This window comes from Ovis aries, chromosome 10 (assembly GCF_016772045.2).
Source record: "Ovis aries strain OAR_USU_Benz2616 breed Rambouillet chromosome 10, ARS-UI_Ramb_v3.0, whole genome shotgun sequence".
NCBI lineage: Eukaryota > Metazoa > Chordata > Mammalia > Artiodactyla > Bovidae > Ovis > Ovis aries.
Genome location: NC_056063.1, coordinates 34,595,648 through 34,617,174, shown reverse-complemented (window position 1 = coordinate 34,617,174; position 21,527 = coordinate 34,595,648). Strand labels below are relative to the sequence as shown.

Genomic DNA, 21,527 nt, shown 5'->3' with positions numbered 1-21,527 from the left:
AAATGCAAGGACCATGAAGGCTCCAGGGCCACATTTACAGACAGAAAAACCTGTCCTTTCCTGACAGAGCGACTCCTCCTACCCGGGCGAAGCTGTCACCCACACCCCAGGTCTAAGAAACACCCATCTGTTTCTGGCCTGTGTCTGCGGTTATCTGACTGCTCTGTCAACAATTCCTGGGATCCCACAACCCGTTTGTTTAGAAAAATGAAAAGTTGCACTGTTTCCGGGAGGACACCTTCTCTTCTTGGTTTATCCTGTGTTGGAAACACTGACCTTGTCTTCACTTTTAGCTCTTTGCACCTCTGTTCACTGAAGGTTTGACCCGAGCTGTTTATAAGCAGAGAATGTGATGAGCTCTTGGAAGGGGGGGCTGTAGAGGCTGCTGCCTGCCTCCAAGACAGATGATGGACTGGACACCCTGGGGGACGGGGGCGTGGGGGACACGGCTGCAGACTTGGGTCTGATACCCGCTAACGGGAGGGGCACATCCAGAGCCTCCTTGCCCCTCGCCAGGAGGCCTGTCCCGCAGGCTCAGGTCTCTCTAACTCTGTGTTACCTGTATCTGTTGTGCTGGCGCGGGATGCCCGTCTTCTCCCTCAGATCCCTCTGTGCTCCTCCGTATCACTCCGTCTGCTACTCACTCCTTCCAGTGTCTTTTAATTTCAGTTACTCAATTTCTTCATTTCCGATTGGGTCTTTTTCATGTTTTCTAGTTCCTTATTAGAATTCTCACTGTGCTCATGTATTCTTTTCTCTATTTCAGTTAACATTTTTATTACCAACGCTTTCAACTCTTTATCTGATACATTTTTGTTATTTTTCAGGGTTTTTTCTTGCTTTTTAACTGAGAGCACGTCCTCTGCCTCTGTGAATTCAGGTGAAACAGGACCTGTTGAAGGGCTGTTGTCACGAGGGTGTGTTCCTGTACAGACTGTGTGAGTCTGATGCCTTTGTGGGGAGAGCTGGCTGTGACCTGGACACACGTTGTGTGTTTGCTCAGGGTGAGCTGGAAGCTGTTGCTGTGGTGGGGCTGGAGGCAGGCGTGAAGCAAGGCTTCCTTTCTGCTCGGTGGCCATCACTGCTCTACTGGGGGGTGGGGTCTGACCCCAGGATGCTGAAGAAGGAGCCCCGAGATCAGGCCTGGGCCCTCTCTGCTCTGGGGTGCTTCCCCTTCTCCTTGCACAGGACCCATCGCAGAGGCCGGGGCTGGAGCCGGGATGCCCGCAGGCGCTGCCCTCGGCTGACATGGCCTCGGGTGCAGGCCCCTCTGTCCCTCACAGCCTGTCCCTGCGCTGTCGTGGGGCTGTGCCGTGTGGCCTCCTTGTGCCCTGGATGACGGGGCCCGCTCCCCAAGGCGTGGTCTCTGCCTCCCCGAGTCCCCTCCCAGGGCGCAGGCCTGAGCTCTGTGCCTACTCCCTCAGCTGCCCACGCACAAGCCCTGCTGCCAGTCTCTGGGTTCCAGTGGGAATCGCTGCACGCGTGCGTGGATTTCTGATGCGTTCTTGGGGAAGGTGAGCCCCACGCTCTCCTCTACTTCACCATCTTGTTGGACCCCCCATAATCACGTTTTTAATGGCCCAAGAAACATCTGGCCTTCTAGGTAAACACGTAAGTACATTCGCGTAACAGAGCCTGCAGGCAGGCCCTCTGTGGGGTCGGCATGGTGGGGCCCAGCCGCCACCTCCTCTGAGAGTCGAGACTCCGCTCGGGGCCCTGACTGTGACCACCTGGGAACGAGGACCCGGGAGCAGCGTCCATCACCTCATGTCGCCCCAGGGGTCGGGATCAACATGACTCGCTGGTGCTGACCGTGAACACCAGGCAGGCAGTGCTTCTCCCTTCCTTCCAGAGCACAGGATGGAAAGAGCTGTCACTGTGTGGCCCACACTCGGGGGACACAGTGCCCAGTGCCTCGAGGGGGCACACCTGCAGCACGCACCTGAGTTTCCCCGCACGAGAGGTCCGCCCCGTCTGTTACTCAGTCGCTCCTGTCAGGATGCGCTCATGCTGTCTACTCTGTGTGTGTCACGTCCTAATGCTGCCTCATTTACTTTTTTGCTCAAATTGTTGATGTTTTGGCCACTGTGCGTTCATTTATCGTGAGCCGGGCTCCCCTGACACACACACACACCAGACCACGCGTGTTCCTGAGCACATGGTCCTCTCCCAGGCGGGGACGCCGGGCCAGCCCTGCCCCGGGGAGCCCCTGGCCCTCCAGCAGGGAGGGCGTCAGACCTTCTCCCCTAGAGGAAGGTGTCGGAACAAGCTCGAGTGCTCCCGGACCAAGGAGGCTTCTATGGGAAAGCGAAGTTTTCTTTACACACAGGGACAAGGGTCGCCCTGTGGAATATACAAACCACAAATTCTGACTTATTTCTTGAATAAAAATAATATGCAACAAGTTAGAAGAGATGATATAGGATAACTAGGGCAAAAACGAATGTGTTTTGAAAACCACAGAGCTGGGCAGAAATGTAAGACATTATGATTTTAATCAGCTTATGGAGAGGCCCTGTGGGCTTCTAGACTTGGGTTCCGTGAGTCAGTCTGGCAACACAGAAAAACTGAAGGGAGTTTCACTGAGGACTGACTCATTTATCTACATTTCTTTTCATCTTATCTGATGTTTGGTGCTTTTTGAAACTCTGTCAAGTTAGAACATTCTCTGTCTATGGGCACACTGCTTTTGGCCAGAAGTCATAAAGGTAAGAGTTTCTTTTCTGGAAAGGGGAACAGGAATAAAGCTGTTTAACTTTTAAAAATAACCGCTTGAAAGACTAAACTCTTGGGCTTTGCCCTTTCCTGTCCCCACAGAACTCTCTGTGCAGAGGCTGCAGGGGGCACGGGGACCCACAACCAGCGGTGGAAACGTGAGACCCAGCGGGCAGGGCGCATACGTGGCTGTGGTCAGCCTCGTCCGGGGCCCAGCATGCCAGAGCGTGCCCGCACATGAGGGGGATGGATCCGTCAAGGAGCTCATGGGGACATACGGGACAGAGAAGTTCACTGCTGGTCAATGGGTGTCAGGCAGGGCTTGCCAACGGGAATAGTTAGGATGTGGCATTAAACACACACAGACTTTGGGGAATCACTGAGGCCTCCAGGCACAGGCCACTGACACCCTCACAAGTCTAAGACCCACCCAGACTCAAGTCAGACATTACAGACGAGCTGAGGAAGACACGTGAACCTCAGGGTCCGTGGGGACGGGGGGCAGGACCGAGCTCACAGGGTTCAGAGAGCAGCAGGGCAGGAGGCACAGGAAGGGAAGGTTTTTCACCACGCTGGGTTTTTCTAGTCTTTTAAAGATAAAGTCTGAACTTAGGAACAAAACAAGGGCCACTTACTCAAGACCTTTGGGTAACATGGAAGAAAGATAGAGCGGTCTGCGAGGGAGGACGGACCCTCCTGGGAGGAATTCACCTCTCTTCTCAGAGTGTGAGGCAGCACCGCTCTGACTCCACCAGCCTCCTCGGGGGCACCAGGTACCACCTCATTTGCACGCTTATCTTCCTCCAAGAGAGCCATTCAGTTTCTGAAGAGTTTGTGAGAGACACTGTTCACCATGGCACACCTGAAGCTTTCCAGTATGTTTTTGAAAATGACAAAATGAATATAGCATATATCATCATGGTTTTATTTTAAGCAAAAAGTAAGTTCTCTTATTACCAAGAAATGTGATGCTTAAACCAGAGAACACTGCAGGGTATGGAATGTGCAAAGATTGCAACTTTCCCCAGAATTCTTGGATTTGGTCAGGTGTTGGCATCTTATGTTTAGTGGAGGATTAAGTAACTAAATATTCTGCTTAAAACATCCTCCTTATATGTGCTATGGATGTGTTTAAAACAAGATAAGGACATGACCTGAAGATTAGAAAGAAGTGGTTTTTTTTTTTTTTTCCCTGCATATAGTAGCATCATTTTATTACAGCTGTACCAATGTTTTATATTGTAATTTAAAGTGAGAATCTGAGTATAAGTAAAAGGTGTAATTCATGTCATGGCAATAATATTTAGAGAGAGCTTCTTGGGACTCTAAAAGTGCTTATATGTGTCTTGCTGCTGCTGCTGCTGCTAAGTTGCTTCAGTCGTGTCTGACTCTGTGTGACCCCATAGACGGCAGCCTACCAGGCTCCCCCATCCCTGGGATTCTCCAGGCAAGAACACTGGAGTGGGTTGCCATTTCCTTCTCCAATGCATGAAAGTGAAAGTGAAGTCGCTCAGTCGTGTCCAGCTCTAGCAACCCCATGGACTATGGCCTACCAGGCTCCTCCGTCCATGGGATTTTCCAGGCAAGAGTACTGGAGCTGGTCCCATTGCCTTCTCTGTCAGACGAATATCTGATAGCATCAACAAAGCATCTGATAACTATGATACTTGTCATGGGCTTCACAGACAACCAAACCTTTTTCTTTTTAATTGAAGGATAATTGCTTTACAATGTTGTGTTAGTTTCTGCTGTACAAGAATGTCAATCAACTACAAGTATGCATATATCCCCTCCCTCTTAAGGCTCCCTTCGACCCTCCCATCCCACCCCTCTGGGTCATCACACAGCACCGAGCCGAGCTCCCCACCAGCCAGCTGTCTCATACGGGGCGTGTATGTGTATCAATGTTACCCTCTCAATTTGTCGCCCTCGCCCTCCCCTCCTGTGTTCACAAGCCCATTCTCTGAGTGTGTGTTCGTTTCCTGCCCTGCAAATAAGCCACACTCTGCTTCCTTTAGGGAAGCTGACCATCTCGAGTAACTCAGTAAAGCACCAGAGCTGCTGCCTGCAGATCTACTTCTGTTTTACTGTGTAAGGACTTTCCCCCGCCTTTGAGGAAGGAAATGGCTTTTTAACTATGATTTTGTTTTCTTCAAGTGGCATTTAGAGTTTTGAGAGGGATTCTGTGGATTTACCCCGGGGCTCCTGGGCAGAGTTAGGAGAGAAGCCTGTGTGTGGAGATCCGTGCAGACCCTGCCCACCGAGTGAGTAACCTTAAAGCTCACCTGTGCCGTGTTCGTCACTCAGATCCCAAGCATGACGCAGGGAGTCCTGACCGACAAGCGGCTTGAGGCTCCTCTCAATGCTCACTCTTAGGTGAGTTAGAAGGTTAATCAGTTGTTATTTGGTCACAGAGGTACACAGCTTGAGAGTAAGGGCTCTGTTTCTTTACCTCCCACTAGTTAAGAGAACCCTTTACATGTCCCTAGTAAGTAGTTAGAATAGACGAAGCACCTATGTTTTCACAGAAGAGTAAGACCAGCTAGACTGAGCTGTCCCTCCCAACTCTGACGTGTCCATCACTGCTCAAGGCTGTGAGCCACAGTCCAGGACGGTCCTGAGTTGGGGCTCAGGCTGGCCACGCACACACAGAAGAGGGGGTGCCCCTGATGGTCTTGTCCTACAAATCCCACCCTGTGGGGTGACAGCAAGCATCACACCCTCTGTTGTGTGTGGAGGAGTGGGTCTTGGGGCATGGTATCAGGAAGATGTTAGTGCCCGTGAGCAGAGCCAGCTGCAATCCGGATGCTCTATCTTCTCTAGCCTGAACCACAGGCCTGCTTTTCTCTTGTGAGTATGAGTTTCAGCGTGGAAAAATACTAAGGTTCCTGACACAAAAATGTTTCATATGAAGAACACACTTGCTGGAGAGATGACACAGCAAGCTTAGAAGCAGAGAAGAAAAATACACCGAAAGGGGAAACCCTGAAAAGGATTTGGTATTCTCCTCTGGCTGGGGCCGTACGTGGGCTCATGTTTACATGTGCGGGCGTGCAGACGTGGGGTCGGGAGGGGCACCTGAGTGCCGCCGCTGGGAGCTCTTGCCCAGGACCCCTGTCACAGTGGGCTGCCCGTCTCCACGGCCCACCAGCCAAGTGCGTGCACGTTTACCTGAGTCCACACGAAATGTGCAGCCAGCTGTCCTGGGCTCTGAAGGCACAGGTTTGAGCCTGGCTCCGCTGTGCCCTGCCATGTGCAGGCTGGCCCTGAGCTGACCCCATCAGCGGGAGGGCAGAAGGAGCAGCCTCCTCAGGGGGCTGCTTAGGAGAGTCAGCCGTCAGCGCCTCATCACGAGGGTGCCCTGAAGTGATCCTGAGGGGAGGCCAGGGCTCACCCCGAAGCAGGGCAGGGCTGGGCTGGCTGACCCACGTTACGCGCTTGCCACGGTGTCGGGCAGACCGAGCCTGGATGTGCGCACCTTCCCAGGAGGGCTGTGCACTCAGGGTTGTCTCCAGCGCCAGGCACGGCAGCAGCTCTCTGCCACGGGGCTGGAATCGACACAGCCCTTCCTGTGAGGACAGCCGTGCAGACCCAGGCAGCAGCTCTCAGCCATGGGGCTGGGATGGACACGGCCCTTCCCACGAGGACAGCAGTACAGACCCGGGCAGCAGACATCACCTCACCCCTCACTAGCAGGACTGCAGGGTTCAGCCTGAAGGCAGCACTGCCCCACTCAGGGCCTCCTCCTGCTGCGCCGTCAGAGGACCCGCCGCAGTGATGCCCACACCCCAAGACACCACCACCCACCTCTCCTTGAAATACCATGACAGTCTCTCCCATTCACAATTAGATTTTCGTCCAAAACGCACAGGAAAACAAGCACTGTGCTATGTCACAGAACAGACTTAAGTAGGTTCTAATTTTGAAACAAGTAAAAAAAACCCACCCTGATGCCATGGAATTTCTAACAATGTATATAGCCGGGCTTTCATGAGAGAGAAGAAATGAGTTCTTTAGGCTACCCACTGTAACCCATCAAAAGCTAAGACAAGTTTTCTGAGAATTTCCAACAAGTTTCCGATTAGCATGTTAGTAACATTTTGAGAGCTAAAGCCTGAAATTTTTTCCTCATCTAAGTCAGTCAGTCACTGACTTGTCATCTGGGGACACAGTGAGACACCCTCGCAGCCACGTGCAAGGCTGAAGCATCCTCTCTTTAAAAGAAAAACCAAAATATGAACAGCTTTCATCACAGATGATGCAAAACACACACACAGCTCAAAAACCTTAGAGCGCGTCTCACTTTGGCTCACCTTGCACCATAAGCATGGGCTCCCTGCCCCCGCCGTGGGCCAGCATCTCCCGGCGATAGCGCTCCCCCGCCGCCCTGCAGAGACGGGGTTGTTAGCACACCTTCACACACCCCCCACACCCCTGAACCCCCAGATGAAGCCACACGGATGTCACAGTCACAGAAGCCCACCCTCCATCATCTTCTAGTTTCTAAACATCCGATTCCTATCTTCACCTTACTCTACAGAGACCAGCAGTGATATGTTCACCCTAAGAGCACAACTCTAGTTTTCACTTTGTTTGTAGCAAGCATGCGCTTTGTAAAAAGGATTGTGTGTTACATATCTCCTCCTCCATCATCTTTAGGATTACTTCAGTGAAGAGGAGAGATTTGAAACCATTTATGCCATTCTCTCAGCAAAGAACTGGAGATGGCACCCAGCAAACAGAAAAACAACAGTGACGCAAGAGTGAAGGCATAAAAACGTTCAGGAGAGGCCTTGGCGATGGTCAGAGACTGTGGGGACAGCAAAATAGGCAGACTGGAGGCCTGTTTTCACAGACAGAAATTCTCCAAGTTAGTGACACCTGAAAACAAGTTATTTGGTGCTGAAAGCAAAAGTTGCAATTGTGTTCGATTCTTTGCGACCCCATGGACTATAGCCTATCAGGCTCCTCTGTCCATGGAATTTTCCAGGCAAGAGTACTGGAGTGGGTTGCCATATCCTTCTCCAGGGGATCTTCCCGACCCAGGGATCAGACCCAGGTCTCCTGCATTGCAGGCAGACGCTTTTACCATCTGAACACCAGGGAAGCCTACCTTTTAAAAAAGAAAATGCAACTCCTTTAATGCAAAATAACTAAAGTTAAGTAAATAATGCTTTCTTTCCACTATTTCTGGAGGCTCTTTATGTGGGCGATTTTGTGACTGTGGTTTCTAACCTGGAATGTTGCTAGCATTTCAGCATCAAACACACACTGACATCAGATGCTAATCCTGGCTCCATCCTGAAGGGAGCGCTGGGGTGGCGTGTGCCCCAGACAGGACCATGGGCGGAGGCCAGGGACAGGCAGCTAGAGGCCCGCCTGCCCGCGGCTGCCCCGGCCAGCCTCGGCTCTGCTGCCTGGCTTCCAGCCTGGAGACTTTTCAGAACAGGGACCAAAAAGGATCTTTTGATAGAGCTTAGACATTTTCTAGTCCAATGAGTATTTTTACTAGCTTACTTTTACATGTCCATAAAATTACAGCAACTGCATGTCTAGGCGAGAATGCGTACATGGGGAACACATGTTCTTAAGGATATGTGGTTTTCTAGTAAAGTGTGATTCCTTTAAACAAGAAAGTATTTTGCCTATTTTATATAAATCTTCAGTAAAGAACTATAATCCCCAGAGTTGATTCATGGTATTCAATTTAGGCTTTAGAGCCTTTGAAAGTAATAAAATCTAAACAGCAGCCCAAATGTCCACGGAGGTACAGAGGGTGGGAGATGAAATAGCATGTGGGCACCGGGCTGTAAAACACTTAAGAGACTCTATTACATCAGCTTCAACTGAGAATGACTATTAACTGAGAAAACTCAAGCTTTTGCCAAATGACATGAAGAGCTGAGGGGGGTGGGGTTGTGAGGAGTGAAGGACTAGGGATCAGCAGACCTCATCTTGGTCTGGTTTGTTCACTGTGATGCCTTGAACAAATCGCAGGGCCCTTCTGAGCCTCTGTCTCCCCTCTGAGAACACTCTGTGCCACGGATGTGGGACTGATGTGTACCTGCTGGGGGCATCTGAGGCCCCCACCTTAGCCCCACCATCTGTGTGGCAAGGGGAAAGGACGCCCTGAGAGACTGCAAGCCCAGATGGGAATTTGTGCTCTGCTTTCAAAGGACGCACCTTCTCGGGACTCGTGAACTGGAACTGGCCTCTCTGGCCCCCCCAGGAGGATGCCCAGCTCACAGTGGCCCAGTTTCCTGCAGGGTCCAGGTGAGTTCTGGGCAGCTGGCCTCGGATGCAGGGGTGCAGGCCGTGAAACCCCCAGGTCTGTTACCTGTTGAAAGGGTCTTGCCGGAAGCACTCTCTCCAGACCATGGACGCCACGGCCCTGGACATCAGGTAGGAGTAGTACTTGGCACCATAACCCACTAGGTGGCTGAAGCGCAGCTGCCAGGCCTGCCGGACAGAAGAGACACAGGAAGGGTGAGCCTGCACACATGTCCCTCCGTCTCCCCCGACAGGGCGGCCCTCACGCCAGCACCCTCCACGTCGTCACACTCGAAGCTGAGGAGCAAGTCCCCACCAGCCCGCAGGCTGGGGCTCAGCCCCCAGGATCCCGGAGTGAGACCAACCGTGGAGATGGGCCTCTGAAATGAGGCTGCTGGGGTGGCCCAAGGCCAACAGGGCTGGGTTACGTGGGTCACACAAGATGGGGAGACCAGGGAGGACAGGGCAGGAAGGCGACTGCCACGAGCCCAGCACAGGCTTCAGGAGGGCCGCCCTGACCCCGACTGCTCTATACAAGCTCACTGCCGCTGGACTCGGGTCGGACAGAAAGAGAGAGGAGGCTTAGCCTCGTGGCAGGAGCGTTAGTCCCGAGCAGGACACGTCCACGATCCCGTCTGGGAGGCCCGCAGTGACGACAGTGACGCTGTCACCATCAGAAGAGCCTCCCCTGGCGAACTCCTGGCACGTGCTGTCTCTGGATGGGAGCTGAAAACAAGCTGCCGTGGCTGCCTGGCAGGAAGCAGGCTCGCCCCGAGGGGTGGCTCCCTGGCAGAGCCGCTGCTACCAGAGCCTGTCCTCAGCAGGCGCTTCTCTGAGACAAACCTGACCTGCAGGCGTAATCCTACTGTCTCTTCATGGATGCTTCAGCTGACAGGAGAGAAAAGAAATCTGAAGCCTACGTTTCTAAACTAAGGTAATCATTGTCTAATACATCCTTTCACACCCTGGAAAATAAAGTATGCAGTTTCACCATCATAATACAGGTTTAACTAGATAAACAACTTCTCCCTAATTGACTACGCTGCAAACAACAAACAGACAGCCCCTGGGGTCAGTGGCGTGGCCAACCTGAGGACACCCCGGCCCTCCCCGCGGCACGGGGCCCTGAGCGTGGCCCGCGAGCGCTACCACAGCTGGCCTGGTTTGGGTCACACGCAGAGCAGAAATTTCCCTAAGAACAAGGTCCGGGGGCACAGCAGGCACTCACTGCTGTCTGTGAACGGTGGGGTGGACAGGACGCACACCTCACAGCTGCGTCACAGCGGTTCCTCACAGGCTGGACTCTGGACCGAGACCAGGAGGCCGGCGCCCAGGAACAACGCCCGCCCCACAAGCAAGAGGGCGTCGCGGCACCAAGAACACATCAGGGCCTCAGGCTGACTCTGAAGCACAGCTGGTGTTTTTCTTCCTAAAGAACTCTTTGCCTGCCCTATATGACAGTTGTTGTAAGACTGGCGGCCGGCTTTGGCACCAGAGGCCAGGTCTGGACTGTGTACAGCATCTGCGTGGTGTCTCCTCGTGTGCGATTCACTCTCCGTCAAGCCTCGCAGACTCAACAAGCCAGGGGCCAGCAGGACCGCACAGGCTGGCGGAGGCCGGCGTGCCCCGTGCCCCCGCCGTGAGCAGGGCTGAAGGACAGCAAGACCGCGAGCGCTCGTGCGCCAGCCCTGTGTGCAGCCCTCCCTCCGGGCTGTCCGCCCCCTGCACGAGCAGCACTTTGCCCGGGCTGTGTCCCGAGAGGCCCAGCCCTGGGTGTCCAGAGCATCCACCCGACCATGCGGGGACCAGGGGACCCCCCCGCCACACCTGCCTTCTCAGGTGAATATTCTCTATCAGTGTGTGTACCTGTTTCCATGACGTCATACAGACAAGTATTTCTAATAAAAAGTCCCCACTGACATTTTACCAAAACCTGTGAAACAGTAGTGCCAAACACACAGGGATTCTGTCTGGAATAAGGCGATTTTAGGGGAAACCCAGCCGCCATGGGGGGTGCTCCCTGCAGGCCCCGTCCTCCGTGGACGCTTGCGTGGGCCTTAGCCCCTGAGTGCGGGCAGGTCTGACCGTCGGGACTCGGCAGAAGAACACGCTGTCGGGGTGGGGGATTCGGCCTGAGGGCCACGGGGTCCAACAGCTGACAGCAAGCAGGGAGTCAGCCTGCAAACATGAGAATTCTGCCAAGAACCCGGGTGGAGCAGGCAAGCCCCAGGTAAGACCTCCATCTGGCCAACACCCCGACTGCCACCCCACCCTCAGGAGCCGTGAGCTGGCTTAGCCACGAGTGCATGGCGGCGTGTGGCATGGCAGTAGGAGACACACACCGGTATCTACTTGAGAACAGAGGGCTGGGCTTCCCTGCTGGCTCAGTGGTAAAGACTCTACCTGCCAGCACAGGGGACACGGGTTCAATCCCTGATCTGGGAAGACCCTGCGTGCCTTGGAGCAATGAAGCCGGAGCACAGATGCAGCAAGCCTGTGCTCTAGAGCCCGGAAGCTGCAACCGTGAGCCCGAGGGCCTGTGCTCCACAGTGAGAGGCCCGAGCTTCTCAACTGCAGGAGCCCCTGCTCGCCACAGGCTAGGCAAAGCCCACACACAGCAACCGCGACCATGCGGCTGTAAATAAAGAAGATTATCAGGAAAAAAAAAAGAATTAGAGCTGTGCTCAGAAGTATTAACAAGAGAAGCAAACTGAAAATTAAGAATGGATACCAATGATGCTTATTAAAGTGTATCCCTGTGTCTTCATGAAAATTTTTCGAGGAAGGTATTTTTACAAATATTTTATAATTTTTAATAATTATTATTTTTAACAGTTTCTACTTTATAGCAGACTCAAAAGCATAAGGGGGTCAAGGCCGTGGGCAGGCCCTGCCCAGCATCCCCGAGTCTGCCTTGCCCAGCTGGCCCTGGCCTGCACCACTGCCCCCTGGGTCTACGGTTACTCAGGGTGGCCGTGCGCCAGCAGTGGGTGTAAGTGCAGACCAGGTGCTTCAGAAGACAGTGGCTCACCCCCGAAACCTCTTTCCCTTCCTGCTCCCCTGGAAGAAGCAGGAGCCAGACCCACACCTGGGACTCAGGGAAGCCACAAGCGGAGGAGCCCCTGGCCCGACCTGCTTGCCTCTGCCTTCGGGCTTATCTCACTTCACACATTGTTGACCTAGGGGCTTCTGCAGAAACTAACGGCTGTGGCCCACAATCTGTTCTTTAAATGAATACTGAAAGACTCTGGTCAGTAAGTAGTTAAGTCACTGTCAGTTCAGTTCAGTTCAGTCGCTCAGTCGTGTCCAACTCTTTGTGACCCCATGAATCGCAGCACGCCAGGCCTCCCTGTCCATCACCATCTCCCGCAGTTCACTTAGACTCACGTCCATCGAGTCCATGATGCCATCCAGCCATCTCATCCTCGGTCGTCCCCTTCTCCTCCTGCCCCCAATCCCTCCCAGCATCAGGAGTCTTTTCCAATGAGTCAACTCTTCACATGAGGTGGCCAAAGTACTGGAGTTTCAGTTTTAGCATCATTCCTTCCAAAGAAATCCCAGGGTTGATTTCCTTCAGAATGGACTGGTTGGATCTCCTTGCAGTCCAAGGCACTCTCAAGAGTCTTCTCCAACACCCACAGTTCAAAAGCATCAATTCTTCGGCACTCAGCCTTCTTCACAGTCCAACTCTCACATCTATACATGACCACTGGAAAAACCATAGCCTTGACTAGACAGACTTTAGTTGGCAAAGTAATGTCTCTGCTTTTGAGTATGCTATCTAGGTTGGTCATAACTTTTCTTCCAAGGAGTAAGCGTCTTTTAATTTCATGGCTGCACTCACCATCTGCAATGATTCTGGAGCCCCCCAAAATAAAGTCTGACACTGTTTCCACTGTTTCCCCATCTATTTCCCATGAAGTGATGGGACCAGAGGCCATGATCTTCATTTTCTGAATGTTGAGCTTTAGGCCAACTTTTTCGCTCTCCTCTTTCACGTTCATCAAGAGGCTTTTAGTTCCTCTTCACTTTCTGCCATAAGGGTGGTGTCATCTGCCTATCTGAGGTTATTGCTATTTCTCCCGGCAATGTTAATTCCAACTTGTGTTTCTTCCAGTCCAGCATTTCTCATGATGTGCTCTGCATAGAACTTAAATAAGCAGGGTGACAATATACAGGCTTGACGTACTCCTTTTCCTATTTGGAACCAGTCTGTTGTTCCATGTCCAGTTCTAACTGTTGCTTCCTGACCTGCATACAGATTTCTCAAGAGGCAGGTCAGGTGGTCTGGTATTCCCATCTCTATCAGAATTTTCCACAGTGTATTGTGATCCACACAGTCAAAGGCTTTGGCATAGTCAATAAAGCAGAAATAGATGTTCTGGGGGCTTTGTTGCAGCAACTTCACCTGGACTCCAACTGACAGCACACAGGATGCAAAGCCCGGGGTCCTAATCTGAGCTCCCCACCCACCCCCTCACCCCCTGTTCCTCTGTATTGCCCACTCCACATTTCTAACTATGGGACCTTCTGTGTTCCCAACACATGTGAAGATTACAGCCACCTGGACTTCAAATCCCACGGATCCTCAAACAGATCCCCATGCCATATTCCCGAGTTCAGACTAGACCCTACAACTCGTAAATTAATTTCTATCCTGTTGGCTTCAACACGTATCAAAGGATACCACTCAGCTATTTTTACAGCTAAAAAGGAGAGCCCCTGTGCAGGCTGACGTCAGAGCATTACACTACGAGTGTGCCAGGGTGCTGACACTGCTGGCCCCCGATGGCGGGTGGCAGGGGGGCCACCTGGAGTTGACGGCTGTGAGAAGCTGACGCACAAGGACCCTACCCCAAGTGGAGCAGCGACCTAGAATGTTGACACTGCTCTCCAGTATATAAAAACAAACCCGTCTCCATATTACCATAGACGTCTGAATGATTTCCACAGTACCAGTATGAGAATTTATTAAGTTCTTAATGACAACTAGAAACCATTTTCTCTGCTAATGGTACACTTATGGCTCATTTTAAGGAGACTGGACCCAGTCTTCTAAGAAAAAAGTACTCCGAACTACCTAACCAAAACAATAATTCCATTGTCAATTCTATTTATACATAAATGGGGGGGAAAGGATCTGCAACAAAAAAAAGGTAAAACCCCACAGAAATACCAGTATGCATCTGTCAAAACCAACTCCATAAGCAGAACAAAGATGCAACCAATTCAGATGGAAATATTCTTATCAGATGAAACATGAAAACAGTATGGTGATCTAATTAATTGAGGTAACTTAGGTGAATCCCTAAAATTATGAAGATGTCAAAAAACAGGTAAAAATGACTAATTAATGTACGGACTACACACACACTGTCTGAATTTCTGAAGTGAAAACACAAAATGGAAAATGTTACTGATTTTCATTAACTTTTCCTGGGATCAGGCTGAAGTGTATGGGGGACTCAGGGCAGTTAACTCTCAGTCATGCATTGTCCCTGAAACCTGTGAAATCTGGTGTCCACACAGGAAACTCTTCACTTAACTGGCTCCTGCCTACCAGACCACTAACTTCACATGATCTGTACCCAACGGCCTTGGTGTGAATAATTGCTGCTTTGCAAACTTACTTAATTCGCACAGTGAACGATCCCTTCGGATCATATTAACCCTTCGGATCATATTAAAAGTGCCTGCTATAACTTCATTTGTAGACCGCAGCGGGCTGCAGTGGATATGTGTCTAACTAAGAGTGACGAGATGAGACCTGATTTCTACAGAGGTGAGAACACCCTCCCCATCCCCGTCCTGCCATGCACAACTGGGGGTCCCCGCCCCTACCCCAAGGGGGCCTGTTCCAGAAGTGCAGCACAGGGCTCACGATGCCACATCACCTGCAGGCCGGTCCCTTCATTCATTCTGTACAGAGGAACTGACACGTAACACATGTGACCGAGCCCCTGAAACTGCGAGGGCTGCCTGCTTTCAATTGCCCTGTCATCAGTCTTCCCTGATGATCTCGTCTGAAGAATCTCCAACATTCCTGATGTAACAGCTTTTAGCAATTTCTTACCAAAAAAAAAAAAAAAATCCTGCTGTATTTATGCTTGAAACGTATGGAAACCCTGGGCAATGCCCAACAGTGCATATTACTGCAACTCAAAACAAGTGCTGGATAAAAAGTCAGCGCCTAAGCATTATTGGAACTCTTCACATAAAAGTCCTCAGGTACCATCACTTCACAAGGTAGTAACAACAGGAGCCCCGCGAGGCGGCTTCTCAGCTCCGGGGTTTGAAGGTCAAGGTGTGATCTCCCGAAGGCTGGGTGTGAGCAGTGGCTTCTTGAAGGCTGAAAAAAACTGATGTCCTCTTATTTCTTTCTAAATCTCTTCTCTAAACTCAGCCGTGGCTAGATATTATTCTCCAGAATCTTATGTATTTATTTATTCACTTTAACTTATTCTGTACAGAACTGGTTCGACTTTTTGAAAGATACACTAAGTTTAAGAAGGACAATGAGTTAGAAAAAGTGTGAGATCAATGTAAACTACCATCTGATTTATAGACCTCCACTGTGCTCATGTAAAGGACTGAGCCACATGAAGGGCTGTTTATACTGCACACTGGCTTAAGTGGAAAAATGTTATTGCTGAAGTTGTGTAAATCATTTCAAATATTGTTTGACTTTATGCTTTTTAGCTTTTCAGTGTCTGAATTTTCTAAATGTTCTGAGAAAGTCTGGTTCACTTTCACTCTCCATAAATCAGCAAGCATTTCAAAGCTTCCCTGAGACTCTGAAAACACACACACACGTGAAGAGAAGGACCTGAAGGGCGAGTGTATTAAATAGAGCTTGCAGCAGGGTGCTCAATTCCACAATTACTAACTGTACACACTACAAACCGAAAGCAAGCAACTCCATGGTAAATTCCTCTCACACACGATAACCTGGTTGGGGATGCAGGTTCTCAGGGCAGACCTGCCATCACAGTGTGGAGCACGTGGCTGTAGGCACTGTCACGGGACACGGGAGGCCTGGCCCACGGCCATCCTTCTGGTCAGGGGTCAGCCTCAGCATCCTGACCACAGGCAGGGGTGTCCATCTCCTTTAATGTGTGAACCTGACTCTCCTGCTGCAGCCGCCCCACATGCAGAGATGAAATCCCCCTTCGGTAACCACGTGTTACACTGATGAGAACACTATTGCTTAAGGCTCACTGTGCTCTCACCAGGCACTGGGCTGCATGCTTCCACACACATGATCTCACTTGGTCCTCACGATGACCACTCGAGTCGGTGCTCACGTTACAGAGCAGTGTCCAAGTCTCGAGCATCTGCTGCACCACCGCCACGTGGGGTGACCTCGCCTGCCCCGTTCCCCGAACTCCAGCTGCCCTGCCTGGGTCCACACCTCACTCCTGCCTTCATGGTTGGAATACATGCCTCCTGACCTGGGAACAGCCTCTCAAACACACCTACAGGCTCGCTCTCAAATATTCCAGAAATATTCCACTGAAACCGTGGACACAACCAGGGTGTTCAACGTCTCCAGTGTTATTTGGTGTGATTTTATAAGTTCAAGACACTCAATCTACAAATTCAATGCAATTCCTGTCAAATTACCAATGGCATTTTTCACAGAACCAGAACAACAACAACAACAACAAAAGTCAAAATTTGTTAAGGACACACAAAAGACACTGAACAGCCAAAGCAATCTGGAAAAAAAAAAAAACAGACCTGGAGGAATCAGATTTCCTGACTTCAGACTATACTACAAAGCTAGAGTCATCAGCTGGTACAAAAACAGAAATACAGATCAATGGAACAGGACAGAAGGACCCGGAAATAATCCCAAGCACCAACGGTCAATTAATCCATGACCAAGGAGGCAAGACTACACAATGCTGGAAAGACAGTCTCTTCAACAAATAGTGCTGGGAAAAGTGGACAGCCACATGTAGAAAAATGAAATGAGATCATTCCTTCACTCCATACACAAGAATAAGCTCAAAACAGGTTAAAGACCTAAACACAAGAGTGGACACTATACAACTCCTAGAGGAAAACACAGAAAGAATACTCTGACATAAAATAACAGCAACATCTTTTTTTGATCCATCTCCCAGAATAATGGAAATAAAAACAAAAATAAATGGGACCTACTCAAACTCAAAAGTTTTTGCATAGTAAAGGAAACAATAAACGAAACAAAAAAGACAACCCACAAATTGGGAAAAAATATTTGCCAATTTATGTGGCCAATAAGGGACTATTCTCCAAAACTTACAAATAGCTCACGACACTTAGCAGCATCAAAAACAAACAAACCCACTCAAAAAAAAACCGAGCACAAGTCCTAAACAGACACTTCTCCTAAGAAGACATACAAACGACCAAGAGGCACATGAAAAGATGTTCGACATCAATGGTTATTAGAGAAATGCAAATAAAAACTATGAGATATTGCCTCACACCAGCCAGAATGGCCATCATCAAAAACTGCACAAACAACAAATACTGGAGAGGGCGTGGAAAGAAGGGAACACCCTACACTGCCGGTGGGAGTGTAAACTGGTGCAGCCCCTGGAGAGAGCAGTAAGGAGGTTCCGTAAAAAACTGAAAACAGACCTCCCACATGCCCCTGCAGTCCCACTCCTGGGCATATATCCGGAGAAAAACACGATCCAAAAGGATGCGTGCACTCCAGTGTTCACTGCGGCACTGTTTCCAATAGCCAAGACGTGGACGCAACCTAAATGTCCATCAGCAGAGGGACGGATAAAAATGTGATACACATATGCAATGGAATACTACTCAGCCATAAAAAAAGTGAAATAATGCCATTTGCAGCAACATGGATGGACCCAGAGATCATCATACTGAGTGAAGTCAGAGGAGAACTAGCATATGCCATCCCTTATATATAGAATCCAAAAAGAAATGATACAAATGAACTTACTTACAAAACTAAAATAGACTCACAGACTTAGAGAACCAACTTATAGTTACAGGGAAGGATGGGAAGAGGAAGGGATAGTTGGGGAGTCTGGAAAGGTCACGTACAGACTGCTATATTGAAAGTGAATAATCAACAAAGACCTCCTGTACAGCACATGGAACTCTGCTCAACATTATGTGGCAGCCTGGTTGGGAGAGAGGTATGGGGGAGAATGGACACATGTATATGTACACCTAAGTCCCTTTGCGGTCCACCTGAAACTACTGACGACACTGACTGGCTCTACCCCAATACAAAATAAAAAATTTAAAAAGTTCAAGCCACTGGACCAATGAAGGACACGAAGGTCACAGAAATGTTGAAAAGGGGCAGCAAAAACATGACTTACATATGTTGTGAGGTTTCATACACGTGTGTAAGTATGTATTTATACATAAGAGAGTGGTGTCTAGAAACCTTGACGATCCCGTGAACATGCATCAGGGACAGCAGGACCTTCATGAAGAATGTCAGCCACAACGTCAACACACTGAAGTGCCGGGATAAAGAGCTAGGAAAGGGGGGAAGGCGCAGTAAGAGCGCCCCTCTCCAGAGCAAGAAAAAAGCCCAGACAACACAGGAGGACAGAAACAAGATGCCTGAGGCGCTTCTGAGAGGAAAACCATCAGCAAAGACGGCGTGACAGGAACAGGCAGATCCACGGAGGAAAAGTCGAGCAAGGCACCTATGTATAAAAACAGAAACAATAAAAAAAACCCACGAAAGACAAAAACCCTCACAAATGATTATCTAGCCTTGGCAGGAGCCCTGAAAAGGAAACTCAGACACAAATCTTAGCATCTCACAAAGCAGACCTTTTCAAATCAGAGGGGCAAGTCGGTTTTTAAAAAACCAGTTAGAAAAAGTAAAGTTGGTTTCAAATCTGGTGACTTACACCACCGGAAACTTAGACAGGCGATTTAAAAGTAACAAACAAGACCGCAGAGGTGCTAGAAGGAAATATGTGGAGGACCAAGGATGAGAAGTGCCTCTACCCCTGTGGAAAGAGGTTCCACCCTCCGGCAAGAGGGGAGAACTGCGTACCACGGGGCGGGGGGTCCCGCCCCCGGCCAGGCCCAGGCAGAGGAGACCGCCTGCAAACCCTCCACACCTTTCGGTTTCTGGTTACCTGCACTGATGACATCCTCAAATGCAGTTAAGATGCAAGTCTGGCATCAACTAACTTAACTCAGCCAGAGGCTTCTTACAGGGCTGGTGCTGCCCCCAAGACCGCAGGGCCAGGTAAAAGGCCACCGGAACAGACCTCGGGATCCCGAGCTCCCTGCGTCCTGCCCACGCTCACCATGGAGGAGAATCCACTCGGACAATCACCAGTGCGGAAGCTTCTGGAAACATAAACATCCTCAAATCTAAAAGACACGTGTATTGTCTAAACAGTCTATCTGGTGAAGAAGAAATGAGTATACTGGGTTTTTATTTCATTTGACCTAGCCTTTGTGAATCTGCAGTCAAAAAAAAGTTTTTTCTAAAGCATAGTACTATTCATGAAAACCAAGATGAGAATGAAAGTTGGTGACTTGGCGCCAAGGACTATGTTATAAAAACAACCGGGCAAGTCATATGACTTCCTCATGTTTTAGATCAGTGAACTCTAGAGCTGCAGCTGTCCCACAAACTGAAACCATATAAATTTTTAGCAAATGAGTCAATCTTGAGATTAAAGTTTCAATTTATAACACTTCTGTGTTTTAGTTACAAAGTCATAAATAAATCTAGCATGACAGAGAAGGTAAATATTTTCTCAGTTGTTTATGCAACAAAAGAGGAAAGGAATTTAACATGCAATTAACCACTTAGGTTTTTCTAGATAGGCACCATATGGTCTTTGTATTGAAGAAAAAAAAAAATATTGTTCTGATTAATCTAACGTGCTTAGCAACGTCAAGTAGGCCAAACTATGCCACCTGGGCATGCCTTCACCTCCCAGGAGACTGTTCTCGTTTGTTCAAGAGCCAAGGCATAGGAATAGGAGGAAACACGACTACTTCCCCAGGGAAGAAACTAAACAGGAGAAAGGAGGATTTCTAGCAAACGGTTGAAGCTAGATTCTCTGGAAAGGGACTGACGAATTTTTAACCACCCTGGGGTCTAGTTCTACTGTTTTAATAGACAGTACTTTTTTTTTTTTTTTTTTTAACATGCTGAAAGAAAGAAACCTTTATGCCATTCCCTGAGCCAACATCTGAGTGTGAGGGAAGAAGAAGAGCCAAGGTCAGAAGCAGACCTCAGATTTATATATAAAAGCTCCCACCTAATCAAGCTCTCTCACCAGGCTTCCTTTAAAAATAACCAATCAGAAAATATCTGCCATTTTAATCTAGATAGAAATCGTTTAATAGACACATTTCCTTATCTTAGTGTTTTATCAGTTAATTTAAAATTAGACCTTTTCAAATAAAACCACCAACGCTGGACGCCACATAAAGTCAGTAAGCTATGATACGATTTTATACAAAGTGAACTAAACTTGTGATATCTGTGATGAAAACCTCTGAAAGATATATTTAAAAGTAAAGCTATAAAAACCTAATTCTTCATCTGCTTGAATGCACGAATGTCAGATACCTACATGGATTTCTATACTTCAGTTCAGTTCAGATCAGTCACTCAGTCATGTCCGACTCTTTGCAACTCCATGGAATGCAATACGGCAGGACTCTCTATCCATCACCAACTCCTGGAGTTTACTCAAACTCATGTCCCTCTAGGCGGTGATGCCATCCAACCATCTCATCCTCTGACTTCCCCTTCTCCTCCTGCTTTCAATCTTTCCCAGCATCAGGGTCTTTCCAACGAGTCAGTTCTTTGCATCAGGTGGCCAAAGTATTGGAATTTCAGCTTCAACATCAGTCCTTCCAATGACTATTCAGGACTGATTTCCTTTAGGATGGACTGGCTGGATCTCCTTGCAGTCCAAGGGACTCTCAAGAGTCTTCTCCAACAACACAGTTCAAAAGCATCAATTCTTCGGCACTCAGTTTTCCTTATAGTTCAACTCTCAAATCCATACATGACTACTGAAAAAGCTATAGCTCTGACTAGATGGACTTTTTTGGCAAAGAAATGTCTCTGCTTTTTAATATGTTGTCTAGCTTGGTCATAACTTTTCTTCCAAGGAACAAGCATCTTTTCATTTCACGGCTGCAGTCACCATCTACAGTGATTTTGGAGCTCCCCAAAATAAACTCTCTCTCTGTTTACACTGTTTCCCCAACTATTTGCCATAAAGTGATGGGACTGGATGCCATGATCTTAGTCTTCTGAATGTTGAGTTTTAAGCCAACTCTTTCACTCTCTTCTTTCACTTTCATCAAGAGGCTCTTTAGTTCTTCACTTTCTGCCCTAAGTGTGGTGTCATCTGCATATCTGAGGTTATTGATATTTCTCCTGCCAATCTTGATTTCAGTTTGTGCTTCATCCAGTCCAGCATTTCTCATGATGCACTCTGTATATAAGTTAAATAAGCAGGGTGACAATATACAGCCTTGTACTGCTTTCCTGATTTGGAACCAGTCTGTTG

At 49.2% G+C, this 21,527-nt stretch overlaps 1 protein-coding gene across 1 annotated transcript in view; it reads right to left on the bottom strand.

Annotated features, from left to right (window-relative positions):
• Positions 1-21,527, bottom strand: part of MIPEP (mitochondrial intermediate peptidase) — a 79,919-nt gene that overhangs the window by 7,198 nt on the left and 51,194 nt on the right. Inside the window, exons 17-18 of the mRNA XM_027973663.2 lie at positions 9,053-9,174; positions 7,029-7,102 (exon numbers count right to left, since the gene is read on the bottom strand). Coding sequence (XP_027829464.1) covers positions 7,029-7,102; positions 9,053-9,174 — 196 coding nt within the window. The remainder of the gene's footprint in view (positions 1-7,028; positions 7,103-9,052; positions 9,175-21,527) is intronic.